This window comes from Hibiscus syriacus, unplaced genomic scaffold (assembly GCF_006381635.1).
Source record: "Hibiscus syriacus cultivar Baekdansim isolate YM2019G1 unplaced genomic scaffold, ASM638163v2 tig00110372_pilon, whole genome shotgun sequence".
Taxonomy (NCBI): domain Eukaryota; kingdom Viridiplantae; phylum Streptophyta; class Magnoliopsida; order Malvales; family Malvaceae; genus Hibiscus; species Hibiscus syriacus.
In genome coordinates, this window is record NW_024062709.1 from 907,248 (window position 1) to 923,736 (window position 16,489).

At 36.4% G+C, this 16,489-nt stretch overlaps 1 protein-coding gene across 1 annotated transcript; it reads right to left on the reverse strand.

Annotated features, from left to right (window-relative positions):
* Nucleotides 1-13,898: 13,898 nt before the first annotated feature.
* Nucleotides 13,899-15,807, reverse strand: LOC120121376 (zinc finger BED domain-containing protein RICESLEEPER 2-like). Its single transcript, XM_039140742.1, has 4 exons — nt 15,465-15,807; nt 14,935-15,266; nt 14,012-14,281; nt 13,899-13,934 (listed from the first exon to the last, which is right to left on the reverse strand). The coding sequence occupies exons 1-4, from the start codon at nt 15,805-15,807 to the stop codon at nt 13,899-13,901; spliced, it is 981 nt and encodes a 326-aa protein (XP_038996673.1).
* Between the last annotated feature and the right edge of the window lie 682 nt (nt 15,808-16,489).

Here is a 16,489-nt window from a genome sequence, read left to right on the forward strand (position 1 = left end):
GTGCATGGGGAAAAAGAATTGATTTTGATGGGATAGGCCAACTCTTTGGGTAGTAGTTGATAATTATATTGACGTTTTGCCTGGTTTGTGTTCAGCGGTTCCAAATGTGTTTTTATCATCTAATTCAAATATTAATTTTTTTTGAAAATGTATATTAATAACACAAAATTTTTGAATGAAATGAACACAATTAAATTTTAAAGGTGGGTAAGATAAAATAAATAAATTGCTTACTTTTTAGAACATACACACGTATATTTACAATGCAAAATTTTTTAGTAAGATAAATAAAATTAAAATTTTAAAATGGGTGTGATAAAATACATAATTTACTTAAAATAAATAAATTTTAAGATGGTTACATACAACTTCGATTAGTTGTGGATCCGCCACTACGGAGGACTGGATAGTGAGGGCGGAGAATGGAGTTAAGGAGAAGCTAGGATAGTTTCTGTTAAGAATAAAGAAGCAATTAGGAATTAGTTAGAGTTTGTTAGACAGTTGCATTGTGGTTAGTTTTACTGTAAAGCTATATAAGTGATGTAAGTGGAGTAAATTAATGATAGAGAGGCATTTCAGTAATTTTACTGTTTTAACATGGTATCAGCCAAAATCTCAATCCATTTCTCGTTCCAGGGCGTTTCACTTTCTTTTTGGGCCTATCTGGTATTTTCTTTTTTCCTCTAAGTCTTTTTCCTCCTTTCTTGATTCACGATGCCTCCTGCTAAGGAAATGATTGGTTTCACTCATCCTCTATACATGCATCCCTCTGATATGCCGGGGTTACTGCTCGTTTCTCAGCCATTAGTTGGATTGGCTAACTACAGTATGTGGAGTCGATCGATGAAAATCGCTCTGCTTGCAAAGAACAAACTAGGGTTTGTTGATGGATCCTGTCAGCGAAGTACGTACGACGGCAATTTGTAATTACAATGGGATCGGTGCAACGTTGTAGTTCTTTCATGGATTCTCAATGTAGTCAGCAAGGATTTGTCTGCTGGACTTGTCTTCTCTTCCAGCGCTACTATAGTTTGGAAGGATTTACAAGAGTGATTTGACAAAATTGATGGATCGCGCATTTATTTTTTACACCGTGAGATTGTCACGCTTAGCCAGGGGGATTCCACGATTTCTGAATTTTTCACTCGTCTCAAAATGCTATGGGATGAGTATGAATCCCTAATTCCGTTCACTGCTTACGAGTGTGAAGTATCTCAGCAGAATATGAGGCACTTGGTTCAGCAGAAATTATTTCAGTTTTTGATGGGCTTGAATGATTCCTACTCAGCGGTTCAGAATCAAATCCTACTTATGCAACCTTTGCCAATGGTTAATCAAGCATATTCCATGTTACTTCAAGAAGAGTCGCAGCGTTCCCACCTTTCTACAGTTGTTGTGCCAGACTCGATGGCTCTGTTTTCCAATTCGGGTAATTCTTCCAACCGCATGCGTTTTACTGGCATGTGTGACTATTGCAATATCAAGGGGCATAAGAGGGATCAGTGCTACAGGCTGATCGAATTTCCTCCAAATTATAAGTTTCAAAAGAAGAAAGTGGTATCCAATGATTCTGTTAATTCCAGTATATCGTCTGTGTCTGCAACTCCTCAAGTTTCTGTTCCTTCTGCTCCGGTTTTTACTCAAGAGCAGTATAACCAAATTTTGCAGCTGCTGAAGAAGCCACCTTCTGCTGAGTCGGCTGTCAACCTTGCAGGTATCTTGGCTTCTGATTCATCATTTACTAATAATACACTTTAATGGATTATTGACACAGGGGCTACAGACCACATTTTATCCGATTTTAAGAGCTTGGATTATCCTGTGTTGTGTGCTTCTCCTATACGATTAATTCACCTCCCTGATGGTAAAACAGTTCCTGTAACTCACCTTGGCTCTTACTTTCTTACCCCTGACTGTAAATTGGAGAATGTCTTGTTTGTTCCTCATTTTTATCATAATTTACTATATGTTTCTAAGCTAACTCGTGACCTTAATTGCTTTCTCACCTTTTATCTTGACTTTTGCCTTATTCAGGACCTCTCCACTGGAAAGATGAAGAGGATTGGTAGGCAGTCTAAAGGATTGTATTTCTTTGAATCATCCTGCTCTGAGTCTGGTTTGTTTGTTCCTGCTTTATCCAATGTAATGTGTTCAATTAATAGTGGTTCTTGTATGTCTTCTGTTAGTTCAGCAACTTGTCTTTGTCATGCTAGGCTAGGACATGCTACTTTTTCAAAAATGAATAAATTGTAATTTCTGAGTACTGTTAAGCTGCAGCAAGACTTTATTCATAACTGTTCTATTTGCCCTCTAGCTAAACAGACTAGGCTTCCTTTTCCCCTTAGTACATCTCGTTCTCCTGTGCCATTTCAACTTATTCATATTGATCTCTGGGGACCATATAGAGTATCTACACACATTGGTCATCGGTTTTTTTTAACGATTGTTGATGATCACACTAGGATGAATTGGTTGTATCTGTTGAAGCATAAGAATGATGCCCTCTACTCTCTTAAACAGTTTCTTTCTATGGCCAAAACTCAATTTTCTGCTTCAGTTAAAATCATTAGGAGTGATAATGGTTCTGAGTTCTTTAATTCTGTCTGTTCACATTTCTCTTCTTCCATTGGTCTTATACACCAAAGTTCTTGTGTTGGTACTCCTCAGCAAAATAGGGTTGTCGAGAGGAAACACAGACATGTACTTGAGGTTGCTCGAGCTTTACGATTTCAGTCCAAAGTCCCTCTTAAATTTTGGGGTGAATGTGTCCTTACTGTCTGTTACATAATTAATAGGTTACCTTCCTCTGTTATTCAATGGCAAACACCCTTTGAGAAACTTTATCATAAGACCCCTAATTTGTCTCATTTACGAGTCTTTGGTTGCTTGTGCTATGCTACTAAACCAAAATATTCTGATAAATTCTCTTTTAAGGCTATTCCCTCTGTGTTTGTTGGTTATTCATCTACTCAAAAGGATATATTGTTTGATCTTGAAGCCAAAGTTTTTTTTTTCAACAGAGATGCTTTTCATGAGGATGTGTTTCCCTTCAAAATGGCTTCTCCTAACTCTATTTCGTTTTCCCCCTCCAATCCTCATATTTCTTATTCAAATTTCTTGAATCTTTCTTTTCCTGACTTATCTTTACCAGCATCTCAAATTGTTTCTCCTGAACCTTCATGTGAGTCTCACCAACAGTCTGTTACTGTTCCTCACCTTGACCATCATTCTGCTTCTAATGATCCTGTAGATAATCTTCTTAATGCTTCAAAAGATGGTGTTTCTGTGGAATCTGTTCCTCTGGTTTCTAGGTCTCCACCTCATAGAACTTCTTCTCGGGTTTCTAAACCTCCTTCTTGGTTGAGTGATTACATTTATAACTGCCAATCCACTTTCTTTCCAGGTCAGTATCCCATTTCTGGTCACATTTCTTACTCTCATTTGCCATGGAATACACAAAACTTTCTTTTTCTGTTACCCAATCTGTTGAACCTAAAACCTTTCTTGAAGCCAAGTCTGATCCTAGATGGGTTAAGGCAATGCAGGAGGAAGTACAAGCTCTTGAATTGAATAACACATGGTCTCGTGTTCCTTTGCCTCTAGGAAAAGTGTGTATTGGTTGCAAATGGGTTTTTAAAGTTAAACTTAAAGCCTCTGGTGAAGTTGAGAGATAAAAGGCTAGATTGGTTGCTAAGGGCTATAATCAGAGAGAATGTGTTGATTTTGTGGATACTTTTCCTCCTGTTGCCAAGATTACCACAGTTTGTTTTGTTCTTGCTCTTGCTGCCATCTTTGATTGGCCTCTGTGGAAAATGGATGTTCATAATGCTTTCTTGCAAGGTGATCTACTTGAGGAAGTTTACATGGAGTTGCCTCCAGGCTTTTGTAGTCAGGGGGAGAATGTTGTGTGCAGACTACAAAAGTCTCTCTATGGTTTGAAGCAAGCCTCGAGACAATGGAATGCTAAGCTCACAGAAGCTCTCATCTCAGCAGGATATGATCAAAGTAGACATGATTATTCTATGTTTACTAGGATACAAGGGGATCATATTGTAGTACTTCTAGTTTATGTTGATGATCTGCTAATCACAGGGAATGATGCTAAGATGATTTCAGAATTAAAAAAGGTACTATATAAGAACTTCAGAATGAAAAATTTGGGTGAACTGAAATATTTTCTTGGTTTGGAAGTTCTAAGAACAAAAGAAGGGATTTTGTTAAATCAGAGGAAGTATGCTCTTGAGCTTATTCAAGATACAGGAATAGGGGGTGCAAAACCTGCTGCAACGCCCTTGGAGCAAAACACTAAGTTTACTACAATGGAGTATGACCATTCTCTGCAGCAAGATAATAAAGGTGAAGATTGTTTAGCTGACATAGCAGAATTTCAGAGATTGATTGGTAGACTGCTTTACTTAACACATACAAGGCCTGATATAGTTTTTTCAGTTCAACATCTTAGTCAATTTATGCATGAACTGAAGAAATAGCATATGGAAGCAGCCCTTAGAGTAGTGAGGTACATTAAAAATAATCATGGGTTGGGAGTTATCTTGAGAGCTTCGAGCAATTGTCAGCTTGTGGCTAGCTGTGATTTGGATTGGGCAACATGTCCAATGACAAGGAAATCAAAAATTGGTTTCTGTGTAAAACTAGGGGATTCACTAATTTCATGGAAATAAAAAAAAACAAAGTACTATAGCAAGATCTTCAGCAGAAGCCGAATACAAGAGCATGGCAATGACCACGTCAGAACTGGTTTGGTTGCAAGGGTTGTTAAAGGAGCTTGGAATCAATAGCAATCAACCTGCAAAGATCTTTAGTGATAGCAAAGCTGCTTTACAAATTGCAGCAAATCCTGTGTTTCATGAGAGAACAAAGCATATCGAGATCGACTGTCATTTCATAAGATAAAAAATCCAGCAGGGTTTGATTCAAACAACGTTTGTTCCAACTGCAGAACAACAAGCAGATATCTTTACAAAGGCTCTTGGTATTACACAACATAGATATCTCTTATCCAAGTTGGGAGTTAAGGATGTGTTTTACTTCCCAACTTGAGGGGGAGTGTTAGGAATAAAGAAGCAGTTAGGAATTAGTTAGAGTTTGTTAGACAGTTGTATTGTGGTTAGTTTTACTATAAAGCTATATAAGTGATGTAAGTGGAGTAAATTAATGATAGAGAGGCATTTCAGTAATTTTACTATTTTAACAGTTTCCTCGTACTGCTAAAGCATTGCTTGATTGTGTATAGCTCAGATAATCAGTTGAATCTCACGAGGGGCATAGGAATCAATCAGCCTTCTGTTATTGGGTAAAGGTATTTAACAATCGAATAATCGAAAATATTAATGACTAATTTATTATTTTTTAAATTTCAATGAGAAAATAAAAACTTATTTAATAGTAATTTATATTTATCCTTTTACATTTTTTTAATAAAATACATTAATAGAAAAGTTTTAATCAATTCTAAACTGTTTCATTAGAACTATTAATATATATTTTTATATCATATAAATTTCAGTAATTAAATAAGTATTGTTAATTAAAATTCATATATGAATTTTTAAGTTTATGTATAACGATTTTGGAAGCTATATATTTATATATGATTTTTTATTCTTTTAATTATTTAATTAAGTCAAAGTAAAATTAAGGCCCTTATCAAGATCTAAGATCGTTTTCATCAATAAATAAATAAAATAAAATAAAATCTAAGATCCTAATGGAAGAGGGAAAAATCGTATCTGTTAGCAATGAAAATTTTAAATTTTAGGAACGAAATTAATAATAGATGGGTATAACCAACAACTAGTTAGTTATTTATATATGATTTTTTATTCTTTTTAATTATTTAATTAAGTCAAAGTAAAATTAAGGCCCTTATCAAGATCTAAGATCGTTTTCATCAATAAATAAATAAAAAAAATAAAATCTAAGATCCTAATGGAAGAGGGAAAATCGTATCTGTTAGCAATGAAAATTTTAAATTTTAGGAAAGAAATTAATAATAGATGGGTATAACCAACAACTAGTTAGTCTAGTAGGATGAAACACTAGGTCTTTTAAGCAAGGTCAGAGGTTCAAACTTTGGCGTTTGTGAATGGAACAAATGCATGCTGACGATCCAGAAGAATGCCAAGTCATTTACGCCACCATCAAATTCAGTTTTGATGTAGAAGGAAATTGTCATGGCAATTCTATTGTCGAACCGGAGGAAATTGAAGAATCGGATGATAGATAGCAAAATGAAACCCACTGGATAGTAAATAGACTAGGGCAATTAGTACCTCCTTTCAATTCCCGGTTAAAATTTTTCCCGGGAAAACTGAAATAGAGATGGTCTGGGCCGTTTGAGGTAGTAAAACTTTTCTCCCATGGTGCCAAGTCCACTATTGACAGACATGAGTTTAATGTCAGTGAACAATGATTTAAGCACTACATCGTTTCCCAGCACAACAAGGAAATGATTACGCTTTGAGAAGCTTGAATATGCTCTCCTTCAGTATTTTTATTGTTGATTTTTTCCTTTATTTTTATTTCTTTATTTTAGTCTTCATATGTTTTATTTAGTGTTTTTTCTTTAATTTATTTTTACCTTTTCGTTTTGCTTGAATTTTGAGGATACAATAACTCATGACCATGAAATCTAAAAGCATGATTCACCTGATCGATAAGGATAGATGATTTCAAGCGCACCACCAACAACACGCTCCCAACCACCATGAGCCAACAAGTAAATCAAAAAAATGGCTCGAAGGACATTCATAAGTCAAGGTGATGACCTTTTGTAATATCCTCAATATGGGGTTAGTGATTAAATTGTAAAGTTACAGAATTTGGTGATTAAAGTATAATGATTGAATAGTATTGTAATTTGGTATAGGATTAAATCGCAATATAAATGGAATTGAAGGATAAAATGGTCATTTGCAAGGGAAAATAATTAAGATTTCTTATATTTATATCAGCTACACGTGGAAGAGAAAGAAGCAAAACACAAGGGTTCCAGACTTCTCTTCTCATCCTTTCTTCACTGTGCGTGTGAGCCAAGGTAAAGGTAAGAATTCTTATTAGTTGTTTATTAGCTGAGATTTAAGTTTGGTTTTGATCCTTAGATGCTAATTAAGCTTAATTTGCTTTAAACCAAAAAGATGAAGGGTGTAGGAAGAATTAAAGATTAGGAGTTTTTGAATGAAATTTTGAAATAAAGTTCAGAATGAGAATTGGAAGTTGAATTTGACTTGTCACCAACTTGATTAAGGGATATGAAGTGTTATAATTAGATTTAGAACAAGTTGAAATTTGAGTGAGATTCTTAAATTCTATATGGATGATTGGATTTTTAAGTTTTAGAGGTATTGAATGGATAATAATTAGTTTAAGTAAGTGTATGCAAATTAGGGATATAAAAAGAGGTGAATTATGAAGTGTTGAGAGGATTATAAAGAGATTTTCGTGCTCAAAATAACATTTCTGGGTTGTGTGCATCGATACACATTCAATGTGTACCGATGCACTCTAAAATAAATAAACATCGAATGCAATTAGTGCATTGATGAATAAGGAGTGCATCAATGCACCCACTTAAGAAGAAAACATCGATTGTAATTTGTGTACCGATGCACAGGCAGTGCATCGATGCACGCCTTAAGGAATGCATCGATACACTATAGAGTGCATCGATACATACCTTCATTAAGAGATGAAAATATCCTTTCTTTTAGCCTAAGAAATGATAGTTTAGAATATATTAATTAGTATACTGATATGTATCAATGTATTACTATGTAGATACAGAATATAATCTTGTTCCGGAACAATCGAAAGATTAGGATCGAGTCAAGCAAGCAAGGTTAGGGTGAGTGCATATCCTAAATGGAATTGTATTGAGATAAGACTTGTGATGAGTCTATCTCATATAGTTAAACTTATAATTTCATTTTCATTTTCATGCATATTATATATGTGTTCATGTTATGGTAATTTCATACATGATTCATTTAGGCTTTAAATATGAACTTATATGAATGAATGCAATTATATGAGAATCCATTCAGGTAGGGGAAATAATGGAAATTATCATGTGTACTCATATGAATTGAATTACGTGTTTATGTAAAAAGTGATAGAAGAGATATGAAAATGAGAATTTTATTTATAATGAAGCTCATGTTATTTAATATGAGAGTTGTAGGTATAATTGGCATGCCAAGAGTCGAGGGATTATCAGTAGTCCTTCAGGACATAGTGGTCCTTCGGGACATAGTGGTCCTTCGGGACAAATATTCAGTGCCCCTAGTAGGATTTTATTCGAGCTGTGGTGACAACATTGTGCACAACCTTAGTGTACTCACGTACCTTCTGTTCTCAATAATGTACATGGGCAATCCAAAGATAAATTAAAGTGAAATTAGCATAAGAATATATGTTTTATATGTGCATGTCACCATCATATATGTTATAGTGTAATAGATGCATGCAAATTAAAATGTCATGATCAGATGGTAAGATTGCATGTTCATGAATGCATTGTTATATCTATATATTTATATTATGCCTCACTAAGTCGTGAGTTAGAGTGTAAGTGATTTACACATAGGTACCTGTTAACTCCTTAAAAGGCCACATTTTGGGACTTTTTAACTTAAGTTATTGAATGTCTAAAGGCTCATTTAGGACCATATAGATGCATTTAGAAGCATTTAGTTGCATGTGGAGGATTTTGGTTTGCCGTGGCATTTTATTTTTACAGCGGTGCTGCCTTATAGGAAAGGTACTTGTCTGATGATGTGCAGGTATTAAAAGCAAGGAAAAGAGGAAAGAAAATGCCGTGACATAAGAAGATTTCTGAGTTAAATAAAAATGCCAAGTTCGAATGGCATTTCGAGAGCGTATAAGGTGAAAGAAGATATTTTTCAGCCAGCTGTCCCCGACTCTCTGCGCCCTCTGCCCGAGAAATCCACCTCAAAGATATGCCTGGAGGAATCGACTGATGGAAGCATTGGGCAGTGTACGTCGAAGGCTTTCTCTCCTCCCCTTAGTTCTTTGCTTTCATATTTTGTTATTGGGTTGTAAGGAATGAATGATACTTGCTTTGTGCTTGTTTATTTCGAACCCCACCATGAACTAATCCTATTTGGTAGGAGTTCGCTTGGATATTTAAGTTTTATTTCAATGAATGGTTGTTTTTATATGCTTTAATACGTTTTTTTTATGAAACTTAATGTTAAGGTTGTAAGAGCTATGAGAATAGCCTTTCCTTAGGAGGTTCTTAGGGTTCGAGTGCCTTGGCAAAATATCTTTAGTCTTCGAGAGAAGCTAGGGAGGAACTATATAAACAAGGGGTTCTAAGTAGTAACTAGGATTAATCCATCTTAGAGATAAGGGTAGGATTTCATTCGACTAAAAGGAGTTGTACAAAAAAGATAGGTTAGATGTTAATGCTGCCGCAAAAAGGTATTGCCGAGACATTTCATGTTATTTGAACCAATAGGATCACTGCAGGGGTTTAGGCCAATCGGATTTGTCAGGACATCTTTAATCTGTTGAGTCCCTTACTAGAGATAGCATAGGGCACCTCTGTAGACTCTGTCGGGCAGGTTAAGCATAGAGGAAATACCATTCAGAGAAATAAACTTATATTTTCCTAGTGACTCCTACCTCTCATTCCCATAGCAGGTTGTCGTGTGAGAAAGCTAAAGTCCTATATATATTAAATCTAGTAATTGTATTTTATTTTGCCTTGACATTTCCATTTGTTTGCATGCATCACAATTTAATTTTCCACAACATAATCAATTGCTACCTCACTGCCATCATCCATTTCCACATCAGTCATTCCATATTGCCACAACATTCTCATTTGTATATACCATTACTAACTTTACTTAGGTGACAAAGTAAAGTGCCTTGACAAACCTATTTGATTTCCCCAATTCCCTATGGAGAAGATACTCAACTTATCACTGTATTACTTGTTCAATTGTGTATACTTACACATATATCCGCACTCATTTTATAGTACCCACAAGAGTAGACAAGTTTTTGGCGTCGTTGCTGGGGACTTGGCAACTGGAAGTTAAATTGATTTGTAAAGAGCCATTAAAACTGATTGATCCTGAAATCGAGAGGTTTTTTAGACAAAGAAGACGCGCTCAACGTATAAACATGTATCAACTCAGAAATCAAGGCATTGGTCATGAGGAGGATCAGAATGTCGGGGCAAATTTAAATGATGGGAATACAGCCAGACATCGTGCCATTCGTGATCACTTAAACCCGATCTTAGATGATTTAAATTTCGGAATAGTGGCCCCAGAAATTCAGGTAACCCACTTCGAGCTGAAACCTGTCATGTTCAATATGTTAAATTCAATAGGACAGTTTGGAGGTAGGCCAAATGAATATGCCAGACAACATATTCGTAAATTCTTGGAGGTATTTGGCCAACAAGGGGTGCACAAAGATGTTCTGAAATTAAAGTTGTTTCCGTACTCCTTGTGTGATCGAGCCAGGACGTGGTTGAGTGGCATTCCAGCAGGTTCAATGGAGTCGTGGATAGATCTGTGCAAAAAAAATTTGCTACGGTATAATCCTCCGAATATGAACACCCAATTGAGGAATGACATTGCTTCCTTCCGTCAAGCTGATAACGAGTCGATGTATGAATGCTGAGATCGATACAAGGCATTACTTCGCAAGTGTTCAAACCATGGTTTTCAAGATTGGACACAAGTGGTGATGTTCTACAATGGAGTTAACGCACCCACGAGGATGATGCTAGATGCCTCGGCAAATGGGACGCTACTTGACAAATCACCAGCAGAGGCATTTGACATTCTGGATAAGATTGCCACTAATGATTATCAGTTTCCATCCAAGCGGCTTGGAGCTAGATGCAAGTCACACGGAGCTTTCGAGCTAGATTCTAAAGATAACGTGTCCGCCCAACTTGATGCTATCACCAACATGTTGAAGAATTTGCAAAGGCCAAGTGAGGTGAGAGAAGTGAAGGCAACTCATTCAGTATGTTTATTATGCCACGACAATCACAATGAGAGTGACTACCCAACCAATCAAGAATCCATCAACTTTATAGGCAACTTCAATCGAGGCAACAACAACCCTTATTCCAACACATATAATCCTGGATGGCGTCAACATCCAAAGTTTTCGTGGGGAGATCAAGGATCCAGCAATGCTCATCAACCAATTCGATAGCAGAATTTCAATGACTCCCAGGGATTTCAATCGAACATGCCATGGCATAATTCTAATAAGGGAGGGCCATCTTCATCAAACACGAGTTCTTTGGAAGCCACAATGCATGAGTTTATTGCAATAACAAAAACAATGTTGCAAGTCCTTGCAACCTCCATCAAAAATCAAGGAGCCCTGCTTCAAAGCCATAGTTCGTCGCTAAGGGTGCTGGAGAGTCAAGTTGGTCAAATTATCGCGTCATTACAAGAACGCAAACCAGGACGTTTGCCGAGTGACACTGAAGTCACCAAACCTCATGGCAAAGAGAACTACAGTGTGCTAACTCTCTGAAGTGGTATATAAACTAATGTGAAAGACAAGTTTGGGGGAAGACCGAAGGATGATTCACCCCCTATAACCAAGCAAGCTGATTAAGAAGTGCAAGAAGAAACACCAGTGGATGAGGAAAAGGCTGAGGAGTCATCAAGTAAAGAACCTGATGGGGCAAATAAAAATGCCAAGACTGCTTCTGTTCACACCCCGTCAGTATAGGAAGCCAGACCCCCACCTCCGTTTCCACAAAGACTGAAGAAACATAACGAAGATATCCAATTCAGAAAATTTGTTGACATTCTAAATCAACTTCAAATCAATGTTCCTTTTCTAGAGGCTATGGAACAAATGCCGACATATGCCAAATTTCTCAAGGAAATTGTTACTAAGAAGAGAAAGGTTGAGCAGTATGAAACAATTGCCACGGCAAAAGAATTTTGCTCTTCCTTAAGTAAGCTGCCACCAAAGAGACATGATCCGGTCATTTTTATCATCCCATGTTCGATAGGAGACAAATTTGTTGGGAAGACATTATGTGACCTTGGCTCAGGTGTGAACTTGATGCCTAAGTCAATATTTGTAAAGCTGGGGATAGGAAATGCGAGACCCACCTTGGTCATCCTACAATTAGCCGATCGTTCACATATTTGACCAGAGGGGCGAATTGAAGATGTCATCGTGCGGGTTGACAAGTTCATTTTCCTGTCGATTTTTTGATTCTAGGCTGTGAGGTCGACGCCACAGCGCCCATCATATTGGGGAGACCCTTCCTAGCTACCGGTCATATTCTCATCGACTGTGAGAAGGGCAAGCTCACTATGCGAGTGGCCGATCAATATGTCACTGTAAATGTTTTCCGATCACTCAAGTACATGGATGATTCTGAAGAATGCCAGAGCATTCTTGAAGTAGATACAGTAATTGCAAAAGAAGCAGATCAATTTTGCCATGACAATTTCATTCATCTGGATGATAATGAGAGGCTACTGGAAGACTTAAAGGCCGAAGAGCCTAACGATTTTTCCTCCAAGGAACAACAAGCTAGCTTTCTCAAGACTAGCTCATGTACGAGTTTTGAACCTTTGAATTTCGAAGAATGTGTTCCTGCCAAGCCCTCATTACAGCATGCTCCTACCCTAGAACTTAAGAAATTGCCACAACATCATAAATATGCTTATTTGGGTAGTGACGAAACTTTATCTGTGATTATTTCCTCTGCCCTCACTCCCAACCAAGAATCGAGTTTGTTAAGTGTTTTGTCACAGCATAAGAAAGTGTTAGGCTGGACGATGGTAGATCTCAAGGGAATAAGTCTAATAATCTACATGCACAAAATCCTACTGAAAGAATGCCACGACAAATCCATAGAGTCGCAGCGAAGATTGAACCCAATCGTGAAACAAGTTGTGATGAAAGAGATTCTCAAATGGCTCAATGTTGGAGTAATTTACCCCATTTCGGATAGTTCATGGGTGAATCCCGTTCAATGCGTGCCAAAGAAGGGAGGCACGACCGTGGTGACAAGCAAGGACAATGAATTGATACCTACTCGCACGGTCACCGGGTGGCGAATTTGCATGGACTACCGCAAGCTTAACAAGCCCACCAAGAAGGATCACTTCCCTTTTCCGTTCATCAATCAAATGTTGGATCGACTTGTTGGCAAGACATTTTATTATTTATTGGACGGTTACTCAGGGTATAACCAGATTACCATCACACCAGAGGACCAAGAGAAGACCACATTCACGTGCCCCTATGGCACATATGCTTTTCGAAGAATGCCTTTTAGACTCTGTAATACCCCGACAATAGGCATGTAAATGAACCGAACGCACACGAACGGAGGTATGCTCATGTTCGTTCATTTAATAAATAAGCGAACATAAACGAACAAATTGTTTTTGTTCATGTTCGTTCATTAAGGAATATAGCTTGTTCATGTTCGTTCATTTAATAAATAAACGAACATAAACGAACACGAACATAAACGAACACAAACATAAATGAACACGAACATAAACGAACATAAACGTTGGAGACCCTACCTTCCATTGTTCTTTCATGAAAAATAGTCGACAATGCAAATCAACCAAATCTACAGTGATAATAGCGTAAGAGCTGATTAACAGTGATGAAATGTTTGAAGATATCAAATATTTCAATTAATCTTCTTAAAATACAAATAACTTCAATAATATTCGTAACATATTCAACTTGTATTCATGATCAGTCGTTAATTCATCATCCATCCTGATCAAAATCAAACATATAAAATTATATTAAATTAAAGGAGTTATAACAAAAGATAAAAAAAATACTAAATTAGCGAGGTTATACCAATTCATTTATCCTCATTTTCAAGGAAGCTCAACGTGCATGATATCTTCGTTTTGCTACAACAAATCAAAAAACCAAAAATATATTAGTCATTGTAAAACCAAATTCAATAAAACTTAAGACATAAAAATACCTTGTTTTTATTTTTCTCCAACTCATAGTATTGACGATACCAATCAGCTCCACAAACAAGCATATCTACCATCTTAGTTCCTAGAGAGGATCGATGCGGATCAATAACCCTCCCACCAGCACTGAAAGCAGATTCAGAAGCAACAGTAGTGACCGGAATTGCCAATATGTCAGCAGCCATTTTTGACAAAATGTTAAATTTAAGATTGTTCTCCTTCCACCATCCCAATGCATCAAAATATACACCAGACTCACCAATTAAAACTCCTTCCTACAAATAAGTGTCCAATTCTGACTTGACAAATGTAAAAGTATCGACACTTCTAATATGTTGGTCATATTTAGCTGTGCCAGTTTTAATACCTTTACCAAACTGACTGAATAAGGAGCTAACACTACTCTTAGAAGTACCACCAATACTAACACTTTGACTCCCATCAGTAGATGAAACAACATTTGCTGCTTTATGAACCTCAACATATTCTTGGTACAACTCATATAAAATACATCGAACTATTTGCATTTCTCTCGAAGCCTCATCATTTGAATAAATAGTATGGAAAGAAAACTCAAGCAATTTCATTCTATACCCGATAAAGAGAATGACATCAATTAGAACTCAAATAAATTCATTAAAATAAAATTCAAACAACTTAAATTTATACATGGGATCTAAAATGGCACCAATTGAAATTAACAAGTTACAAGTACCCCATTACTTGTCAAATTTTTTCTTCATCTTCATAGACATAGCTACCATGTAATCACTTCCTCCTAAAACTACTGCATCCAATGCTTCTTTTATCCCAAACAATTCGCTAAGAAATAAATTGGATGTAGGATATTCGAAACCTATAATATTAAAATAATAATTAGTATTAAATTCTTTGTATTAAAAATTAATAAAAAGAAATCAAGTTATACCTGAAATGATTTTGTAGCTTCATTGAAAAGTGCCAAGAATGAGCAAACCTCTTCAACTTTTTTCCAGTCTTCCTCGCTCAGTAAAGTAGTGTATGTAGACTCTCGATCGACATAATTCACAAACACTTCTTTGAACTCTAAAGCAGTAGACAACATAGCATATGTAGCATTCCACCTGGTACTAACATCTAAAATCAAGTGCTTTTTTGGCATTGAAAGTTGTTTGGTGAGTTCACTAAAAATATGCAATCGACCCGGAGAGGCATTGACATGTTTCACACTCTCACGAACATTATGAATTATGTCGTCAATTTCTCCAAGACCATCATGAACTAACAAATTAAGAATATGTGCACAACACCGCACATGAAATAATTTTCCACCGACATCAAGTTTCTTCTAAAGATTCAAATTTTCCATCAATTTTCTAGCCACCACATCATTAGTCTTAGCATTGTCCACTGTCAAAGTCACCACCTTTGTCTCAATGTTCCACTCCTTTAGACACTTAAAAAGTGAATCATAGATACATACACCAGAATACGGTGGAGGCACGTCAACAAAACTTAATATGCGTTTGTGAAGCTTGAAATCAGAATCTACAAAATGGCATGTAACTACCATGTAATGGATGTTTTGATTCGATGTCCACATATCTGTAGTGATGCTCACACGCTTGACAGAATCCAACAATATTTGAACTCTTTTCTTTCCAATCTCATAACTGGAAATACAATCTTGTTTAACAGAAGCACGTGAGATCTTGTTAAATCCTGGATTTGCTTCTTTCATTACCACATTAAACAGTCCATACTCCACAAAATTAAAAGGTAATTCATGAACCATGATCATGTGGGAAATAACCTCTCTCATCTTTGCATTTTCATACTTCTAATTTCGAACCATAGATAAAGAATATGATTTGCCAGGCTGCACTTTTAAACTTAATTGACCTCTGTTAACCACTTTCAACTTTGGACAATCACCAATATGCCTATGCAACGGTGTGGTGGTTCCATATTTCATTTTCTTAAACTTTTCTCCACAATGGCTACATTCACACAAGTCAGTTCCATCATGCAACTTTACCATCCAGAAATGTTCCCAAACTCCTGAAGTCTTCTTTCTCTTCCTTCTAGTGAATGGAGTTGGTTCTTCATTATTGGTTACATCAATGTGTTCTACACTAGCTGTAGCTGCTGCATCTACTTCTTCGTTATCAGTTGTAATAAAAACATCTGGATTTTGTGTACTTTCCATGGTTAGAGTGTTGGTACTTGACTCAAATTCAGTTGATTCAAGTGGCGAATCAGACATCTGTGGTACAACAATGAGTAAATGTTAGCATTAGCAAATAAAAGGATTTTTTCCTATTATCAAATTAAAACAGTAGCATATCAACTAAAACAGAACAGCTAAATTGATATAAAGCAAACACAACGGCAATGGAATGAAACCAACTTGCAGTAGCAACCAGAATAACTAAACCTACTAAAATATGGCATCATAACAGTACATAACACCAAAACATCATCAATCTTCAACCCATCTCAAC

Coding starts and splice junctions, on each gene's coding strand:
- LOC120121376 (XM_039140742.1), bottom strand. CDS start 15,807: ATGAGAGAGGTTATTTCCCACATGATCATGGTTCATGAATTACCTTTT. Junction 15,267..15,464: donor TCCACCGTATTCTGGTGTAT/GTATCTATGATT, acceptor TTAATTTGTTAG/TTCATGATGGTCTTGGAGAA. Junction 14,282..14,934: donor AAGCTACAAAATCATTTCAG/GTATAACTTGAT, acceptor ACTTATTTGTAG/GAAGGAGTTTTAATTGGTGA.